Below are 9,707 nucleotides of genomic sequence, written 5' to 3' on the forward strand. Positions count from 1 at the left end.
TTTTCCCCCCAGTGCTCTCCCCCCTGTTCTTTTCCCCCCAGTGCTCTCCCCCCCTGTTCTTTTCCCCCCAGTGCTCTCCCCCCCGTCCTTTCCCCCCCCAGTGCTCTCCCCCCGTCCTTTCCCCCCCCCAGTGCTCTCCCCCCCTGTTCTTTTCCCCCCAGTGCTCCCCCCGTCCTTTCCCCCCCAGTGCTCTCCCCCCCTGTTCTTTTCCCCCCAGTGCTCTCCCCCCCTGTTCTTTTCCCCCCAGTGCTCCCCCCTGTTCTTTTCCCCCCAGTGCTCTCCCCCCTGTTCTTTTCCCCCCAGTGCTCTCCCCCCCTGTTCTTTTCCCCCCAGTGCTCTCCCCCCCTGTTCTTTTCCCCCCAGTGCTCTCCCCCCGTCCTTTCCCCCCCCAGTGCTCCCCCCCTGTTCTTTTCCCCCCAGTGCTCCCCCCCCTGTTCTTTTCCCCCCAGTGCTCTCCCCCCTGTTTTTACCTCCAGTGCTCTCCCCCCTGTTCTTTTCCCCCCAGTGCTCTCCCCCCTGTTCTTTTCCCCCCAGTGCTCTCCCCCCCTGTTCTTTTCCCCCCAGTGCTCTCCCCCCCTGTTCTTTTCCCCCCAGTGCTCTCCCTCCCTGTTCTTTTCCCCCCAGTGCTCTCCCTCCCTGTTCTTTTCCCCCCAGTGCTCTCCCTCCCTGTTCTTTTCCCCCCAGTGCTCTCCCTCCCTGTTCTTTTCCCCCCAGTGCTCTCCCTCCCTGTTCTTTTCCCCCCAGTGCTCTCCCTCCCTGTTCTTTTCCCCCCAGTGCTCTCCCTCCCTGTTCTTTTCCCCCCAGTGCTCTCCCTCCCTGTTCTTTTCCCCCCAGTGCTCTCCCTCCCTGTTCTTTTCCCCCCAGTGCTCTCCCCCCTGTTCTTTTCCCCCCAGTGCTCTCCCCCCCGTCCTTTCCCCCCCCCAGTGCTCTCCCCCCCGTCCTTTTCCCCCCAGTGCTCCCCCCGTCCTTTCCCCCCCAGTGCTCTCCCCCCCTGTTCTTTTCCCCCCAGTGCTCTCCCCCCCTGTTCTTTTCCCCCCAGTGCTCCCCCCTGTTCTTTCCCCCCAGTGCTCTCCCCCCCTGTTCTTTTCCCCCCAGTGCTCTCCCCCGTCCTTTCCCCCCCAGTGCTCTCCCCCCCTGTTCTTTTCCCCCCAAGTGCTCTCCCCCCCTGTTCTTTTCCCCCCCAAGTGCTCTCCCCCCCTGTTCTTTTCCCCCCCAAGTGCTCTCCCCCCCTGTTCTTTTCCCCCCAAGTGCTCTCCCCCCCTGTTCTTTTCCCCCCAAGTGCTCTCCCCCCCTGTTCTTTTCCCCCCAGTGCTCTCCCCCCTGTTCTTTTCCCCCCAGTGCTCTCCCCCCTGTTCTTTTCCCCCCAGTGCTCTCCCCCCTGTTCTTTTCCCCCCAGTGCTCTCCCCCCTGTTCTTTTCCCCCCAGTGCTCTCCCCCTGTTCTTTCTCACCCCCCCCAGTGCTCTCCAGCTCTCCCCATCACTCTCCGGCCCCCATCCCAGTGCTCTCCAGCCCTCCATTCTCCCCACCCCTGTTCTTTCTGGCCCCCTGGTGGTCTCAAGCTCCACCTATCGCTCTCTACCCCCCCCCCCCCCCCGTGCTCTCCACTCCTGTTTTTTTGGCACCCCCAGCACTCTCCACTCCCCACCCCTGTACTCTCCACTCCCCCCTGCATGATTGTCCCCCTTGATGATTGTCCACTTACCACTTTCAACTGGAATTTGCATATATCTCCCTATGTGATTTTGTATTTATATATAATACACTCTTCATCAAATGTGCTTTAAAATGTATGGTTTTCCTTCTCATGAACAAGAAAATAATGACGTTATGCTGTGGGGCTGGTATGAATTTTTTTCCACGGCTGGTTTTTATTCCCAGTCAGCCCCTGACCAGGGGACCCCACCCCCTTGTTTACTTTAGCAGAAGCAACCCAGAGATGTATTTCAGTGCAAGAGAAGCAATGGGATTAGATGTGTTGCTGGTCAACAGGGTTTTTTCTTTGGCAGGCTGGCGGGCGTTGTTCATTGATTGATTGATTGGCATGGATCTGCATCAGTGGACAATGTGATTGATGGAACATTTGCTTTTAATGAACCTGTTCCCACTGAGCGTACGCTAGTTGGGGGTTTAACACTGAGACACTGCCTGTATGCATCCATCGAGAACGGTTGACTGTGATAAGAGTGCTGAGAGCGTGCTCACTACGCGCTCCTAGCACATGAAGTAAAGTGGCATGGAAAGCTCCCGATGCATAATTGTGATTGGCAGCTTCTGATCATGTGACCACATAATTGTAATGCCCGCCTTCGATGATCTCAAAGGCCTATGAGGCATCGGCAAGAAGGGTTTAAAGAACTTGTCAAAAACTGTGCGTTTTGTTTTTTACTGTTTACAATTTATTTGTGAATGAGTAGGGATACTATGTGCCCTGTACTTACTCACATAGCAGGGGCCAGTATCCAAGGGTCTTCTTATTGTTAAAGGGGCTTTCAGATTTCACAAAACCAGGGATGTGGGGAAGAGACCCTTTTCAACATGAGGACAAGTTGGTTGAAAGTTACCCCCCCATGCTGAGGAAATGTGGCATATTATGGTCCAGGAGGGGGGCTGCACGATCACTCTCCTCTTTCCTGGCCAGCAAGGCTGCATCCTTGGATGAAGTCCTAGTATGGATTTTGGAGGGGAGCATACATTTTTTTTTTGCATGGGGTTACCCCGCGAAATACTGCAACAAACCTGAAAGACTTGGCATATAATTTGGTGGGAGGGCACACTTTTTTTTTTTAATATGGTTGCTCGTAAAATCCATACCAGACCTAAAGGGCCTGGTACGAATTTTTGGAAGAACGCCATCACTTTTTCTTTTCACACTGTCATGCCTGAATTTTTCGGGTGGGGACGAGTTACTGGTTGTTAGGACACCAATGATGCCGTCTGCCCAACAACCAGGAGCTCTGTTTGTCCCAGAAAAAAAAAAACTGATCTCTGTGTTACATCGGTATTACAACTAATGCCGACTTATTGTGAAATGTGATAAAGAAATAGACCACATCTGATCACAGCGAAGGTTCTGGAAGTTTATTTAGAAGAGAAGAGTCATGCCCCATACACACGAGCGGAATTCCGTCTGAAAAACCATCCAAGATTTTTCAGAAGGAATTCCACTCAAGCTTAGCTTGCATACACGCGGGTCACACAAAAGTTCTCTGAACTTTCGACCGTCAAGAACGCGGTGACATACAACACCACGACGAGCCGAGAAAATTAAGTTCAATGCTTCCGAGCATGCGTTGGAATTTTGCGTGTCGGAATTTATACAGGCGATTGGATTTTCCGATCATAACTTTTTCCGACTGAAAAATAGAGAACCTGCTCTCAATCTTTTGCTGGCCAGCAAAAGTCAGATGGAGCATACACACGGTCGGAATTTCTGACCAAAAGCTCTCTTCCGACTTTTGCCGGCAGAATTTCTGATCGTGTGTGTGCGGCTTTACAAAGTAAAAGTAAAGATTAGAAAGTAGAGAGATGAAGGTGTGCGGAGATCCTTAGACATGGCAGGAGGACCAAGGATCTGACCTCTTCATTGTCATGGAGGACCGTCCTGAACATCAACATTTTACATTATAAATCATTCACCTAAGAAATTTACTCAAGAAGCACATCATTAATTACAAGAGACTTTAATTTCTGTTATCTCTGAACACCTTATCAGCTTTACCAACCTCCAGACTCCCAAATATCTCATTGTAGAAGGAGGAGACCAACTCTCTCCATGTTCCACAACAAGACCTTCCAAGGATCTGTAGATCAACAATTTGTTCTAATAACATCTTTCTGCAAAGTCTTTCTAGCAAGAGAACCTATTGTTATATAAAGGACCTGACCTTAGCATACAGGCACATATTATTTAATAATTATTAAAGTATATAATAGTTATGTCACCTTATCGAATGAATGTGGCCATAGAGGAAATGTAAAAATTGTTTGGCTATATAAGCCCTTGTACACACGGTCGGAGATTCAGACGGAACGTGTCCTATCGGACCATTTTGTCGGATATTCCGGCTGTGTGTGGTCTCCATCGGACTGTTTCCGTCGGAGTATCCGACGGACCAAGTTTTCCAACTTGTCCGTAAAATTTTCCGACAAAATGCTCCGATCGGACATACTCCGATCATGTGTAGTCTACTCTGACGGACAAAGTGCCACGCATGCTCATATTCAAATTCCTAAACCAAAGCTATTGGCTACTAGCCTGAACATAGTCCCGTCCTAATGAAATAACGTCATCACGTTATGTACAATTGGATTTTCCGACAACTTTGTCCGACTGTGTGTACGCAACAGTTTCGGACAATATCCGTCGGACAAAATCCAACGGATTTGGTTGTCAGAATGTCGGACCGTGTGTACAAGGGCTTAGGATCAAAGAGGTGCCAGGACTGAAGGGGTTTACGCTGATTCTAGTAATAGTCCAATACATCCCATCATCGTATCTATATCCAATTACTGATCAATATTCCCATTTACAGAGCCAAGGATTTCCTCTTCCTGAGATGGTATACCTCTCCTATACACCTTTCCACACTACCACACCCACAACACCTATTTTTCTAGTTTTGGATGGATATGAAGTAGTCATATGGTAACTTATTTTGAGTAGTCCATGTCAACTTCTTTTTTTCTCTTCTAGTTTTAGATGGAGTGGGGGAAGATTAGAACCTCTTAGAACCTCTGTCAGGATTTTACTGCTATCCAAGGCATCAACTAGACAGGAAATGAAGAAAAATCTCCAACAGGAACACAGACATAAATAAGACTCTGACAGGTTATAGACTTTCCCTACTCTACTCTACTATTATTTCTGTCTGTGTTGTTGTACATTATAGCTATACAATACCCAACAGGGGATCTAATCCTTCCCTACTCAATTCAAAACTGAAAAAACATTTTGGCTATAGAAAGGTGCAGGCCCCAGGGCATTCATCCTGATCCTGGCTACACAAATAATATGTTACTAACCCAGAACAAGCCGGCTTGTTCCTGCTCAGTGACACACTAGGTGGTGAAGTGAGGTTAAGGATGAAAATGGCTGCCCCGGAGCCTGCAGCTTTATACATTTATCAGTAATATAGTTTCTTGTTCAAGGCTACCTCCTATGGGCTGAATATTGCACCAATCATATTCTGCCCCCCCCCCCCCCTGTGATGTTTCCAGCCTTTGGCCAGATTTCTCACATCTGATTCCCCCCACATATCTTTATACAACCTTCCGATACATATACCCCAGCATGGAGGGGCTCGGTGAAGGTGGTGGTGAAGGTGTGGAGATGTTGGATCGGGTCACACAGATCATAAAAGGAGATCAGCCCGGCCTCATAATCCAGATCTATCCTGACTCTGTCACTGGAGATACTGCCGGGTAATAGGATGTTCTTACTGTCATGTTTCACTGAGTATAGATTATCCCACCACCTTCTCTCCAAACCCCAGGACTTTTTATTACATCCAATCCCTGACTGCTCTTCTCTCCTGTCTATACTGGGGTAACACATCCCGACTATCCAGATAACTGCCCCCCCGACATCCACTTCCCAGTAATGTCTCCCCGAGGAGAACCTCTGACTGCTCATCACCTGAGAATAATACTGAAACCTCTCTGGTGTTTCTGGGCGATTCTGATGTGAGAATGACCAGGATACAGTTTTTCTATCATCTGATATATGTAGATTATTACTAGCTGTCCTCACATCCAGTAATATGTCTGTAAACCCCGATGTTTGCTGTACAACCCCAATATTTGGCCTTCCAGCCTGGCAGTGTGAGTGTTGTATGGTGGGGGAGGGTTGGGGACATCTCCTGGATAGTTGCATGGTGGGGGAGAGTTGGGGTCGTCTCCTGGATGGTTGTATGGTGGGGGAGAGTTGGGGAGGTCTCCTGGATGGTTGTATGGTGGGGGAGAGTTTGGGTGGTCTCCTGGATGGTTGTATGGTGGGGGAGAGTTGGGGTGGTCTCCTGGATGGTTGTATGGTGGGGGAGAGTTGGGGTGGTCTCCTGGATAGTTGTATGGTGGGGGAGAGTTGAGGTGGTCTCCTGGATGGTTGCATGGTGGGGGAGGGTTGGGGAGGTCTCCTGGATGGTTGTATGGTGGGGGAGAGTTGGGGTGGTCTCCTGGATGGTTGTATGGTGGGGGAGAGTTGGGGTGGTCTCCTGGATGGTTGCATGGTGGGGGAGGGTTGGGGACATCTCCTGGATGGTTCAGTATTGATGTGACCTTCGCCCTTTGTAGTAGAATGTGGATAGACCTGTGTGCCTGGACATATTTGTACATTTACCCCAGACATGATATCAGTTAGACCTGTGTGTAATGTGTGTGAGATCCCCCCCACATCCAGATCCCCTCCATCATGGAGGAGTTTATCATGTCTCTCTCTGTCCTCATCATCTCCATCCTCAGTATAACACAAGTCACCTGTGTCTGATTGCTGTAGGACAGTTAGTGGATCCGTCATGTTACACAGCTCCTCAATGTCCCCCATCTTCCTGGACAGCTCATCCTTCTTTATTTCCAGCTGTTGGATCATAATAGACAGCGATAGAGTGATCCTCTCAGCCTGCCTGGAGATTTCCCTCAGGACTCTCTTCTCCAGGTCTTCCAGACGTCTCCTGAGGTCTCTGAACAGGACAGTGACTCTCTCTGTTTCATCATCTGCTTCTCCTTGTACTTTCCTCCTGTGTTCCTGCAGACTCTGGACTCTTTTCTCCGTCTCCTCTCTCTCTGTCATCAGTTTCTGCAGAACATTTCTCAGTTTCTTCTTCTTCATCATCTCAGAGGCCTCATCCAGAGTCTCCACCTGGTGTCCCCGATGTTCTCCGGCCAAACTGCAGGACACACAGATACAGGTCTCATCCTCAGTGCAGTAATACTCCAGGATCTTCTTATGGACGGAGCATTTCCTGTTCTCCAGGGAAGTGGTCGGGTCACATAAGACGTGTTCTGGTGACTTGCTGTGGACTCTCAGGTGATCGTCACACAGAGAAGCTTCACACATCAGACAGGATTTCACAGCAGGTACAGGAGTGTGAATACAGTAAGTACAGAAGACCCCGGACTTCTCCTGATCTGGCTGAGAAGACAGGAAATTCTCCACTATGTTCCGTAGTGTTATGTTCCTCCGCAGTGCAGGATGATCCTGGAACTCTTCTCTGCAATCAGGACAGGAATAACCTCCAGACTCCTCCTCTGTATCCAACACACGACCAATACAGTCCCGGCAGAAGTTGTGTCCACATTTAAGGGTTACGGGATCTGTATAAATGCTCAGACAGACGGAACATTCCAGCTCCTTGCTCAGATGTGCAGACGCCATCGCTGAAAGCAAACGAGAGAAATGAAAGTAACCAGTGTGACCAGTTCTGTACACAGGGAGGGGCTGAGGCTGAGACTCGTAGTCATAGGAATCCTTATACAGAGGAACAGAGATAATACACAGGAGGATTCCTGACAATAATCTCCCTATCTGGGGGAAATAAAAGACATTTAATAATTTGTGGAAACATAGCTGATTTACTAAAACTGGAGAGTGCAAAATCGAGTGCACCTCTGCATAGAAACCAATCAGCTTTCAGGTTTGTCAAAAAACGTAATTGAACAAGCTGATGGCTACCATGTATAGCTGCACCAGAGTTTGCGCTCTCCAGTTTTAGTAAACCTCTGCCATTGCCTCAGGAATATTTCCTCCTCCTTTGTATTTGAACATTTAGAAAACCGAATTACCCGGAGGAAATGGATTTATCTGAAGGAACACAAGTGATCTGAAGATTGGTGGGCGACACAGACACGATTTGGGTGTTGTGGGTCAGAAGTCAGAAAACATCCCTTCCTGTTGTAGCCGAGGTCAGCTACTGTGTAGGGACAGTTTTTTTAGTCTTATTATGGGTTTGGCTCCCTCTAGTGCATGCTGGACTCTGGTGTGTGTTTGTTCTTCCCATTGAGAACTCAGAGCAAAGCATTGTGGAACATGTAGTTGGGTACGAGGAAGTGACCCCGCCAGCAGGACTAATATGGACTACAGGTAAGAACTGAATTTATTCACTCTTGAGAAGAGGAGATTAAGGGGGGATATGATCTCCATGTATACATATATAAGGGGGGATATGATCTCCACGTATACATATATAAGGGGGGATATGATCTCCACGTATACATATATAAGGGAGGATATGATCACAACGTATACATATATAACGGAGGATATGATCACCACGTATACATATATAAGGGGGGATATGATCACCACATATACATATATAAGGGGGGATATGATCTCCACGTATACATATATAAAGGGAGGATATGATCACAACGTATACATATATAAGGGGGGGATGTGATCACCATGTATACATATATAACGGAGGATATGATCACCACGTATACATATATAAGGGGGGATATGATCACCACGTATACATATATAAGGGGGGGATATGATGTCCATGTATACATATATAAGGGGGGATATGATGTCCATGTATACATATATAAGGGGGGATATGATGTCCATGTATACATATATAAGGGGGGATATGATCACCATGTATAAATACATAAGGGGTTCATATAGTGAACTTGGTGTTGAGTTATTCAACACAGAGGACAAGGGGGCACTCTTTATGTCTAGAGGAAAAGAGATTTCATCTCCAAATACGGAAAGGTTTCTTCACAACTGATCCACACACACTGAAAAGCGGATACAAACCTCACGGGCACAGACTGAACCGCAGAAAATTAACCAATTAAGCTGAAGTCTAAAAATCGCGAAACCATCTCTAACCAAACTTCTACTAACACGAGATACACACGAGATCAGCAGAAGGAGCCCAAAGGGTGCCGTATTGGGTCTTGGACTTCCTTTTTCCTAGTCCCGGCGTACGTCATCGCGTTAGAAATCGCCGGACTTTCGGAGTGTCCGTGTGTGGCCAAGTTCGTTCGTTATAAAGTCCGGCGGATTGTTTGCCGGAGCAAGTCCGCCGGACAATTCGATCGTGTGTACGCGGCATCACAGTTACATACCTCCCAACATTTTGAGATGGGAATGAGGGGCACCTACTAACAAATGTATGTAGGCATAGGACACGCCCCCCTGCCACACACCCTTATAAAGGAGAATTAACCAAAAAAAAAAAAAGAAGGTTAATTAAATCCACAAGGACTTTTTCTTACCACTACTATTCCTTTATATTGGCTTTTAAAATGTACAAGTGCAGCAATTGGGAAGTCAGATGAAAAGGTTTAGCTCTGGGAAACATGTTCTTGAAAGATTAAAAGTGCATTTTATATACAACTATATGGATCAGACCAAAATGAGGGACAAATGAGGGAGAAAGAGGGACAGAGGGACATTATTCCAAATGAGGGACAGTCCCTCAAAATCAGGGACAGTTGGGCGCTATGGAGTAAGAGCTGTGAAAATGTGGAATAGACTCCCTCCAGAGGTCATTCTGGCCAGCTCAGTAGATTGCTTTAAGAAAGGTCTGGATACTTTCCTTAAAGTGGTTGTAAACCCTTACAAACCACTTTGACCTACAGGTAAGCCTAGATTAAGGCTTACCTGTAGGTCCAAGAAATATCTCCTAAACCTATACGGTTTAGGAGATATTTGCCCGAAGACGGGCACCGCTATCTACGGCGCATGCGCCGTAGA

At 47.9% G+C, this 9,707-nt stretch overlaps 1 protein-coding gene across 1 annotated transcript; it reads right to left on the reverse strand.

Annotated features, from left to right (window-relative positions):
• Positions 1-5,204: 5,204 nt before the first annotated feature.
• LOC143956904 (E3 ubiquitin/ISG15 ligase TRIM25-like) lies at positions 5,205-7,376 on the reverse strand. The gene has a single exon (XM_077467074.1). The coding sequence runs from the start codon at positions 7,368-7,370 to the stop codon at positions 5,235-5,237; it is 2,136 nt and encodes a 711-aa protein (XP_077323200.1). The 5' UTR covers positions 7,371-7,376; the 3' UTR covers positions 5,205-5,234.
• Between the last annotated feature and the right edge of the window lie 2,331 nt (positions 7,377-9,707).

This window comes from Lithobates pipiens, unplaced genomic scaffold, assembly GCF_037356315.1.
Source record: "Lithobates pipiens isolate NorthernLeopardFrog02 unplaced genomic scaffold, aLitPip1_a1.2 Scaffold_44, whole genome shotgun sequence".
Taxonomy (NCBI): Eukaryota; Metazoa; Chordata; class Amphibia; order Anura; family Ranidae; genus Lithobates; species Lithobates pipiens.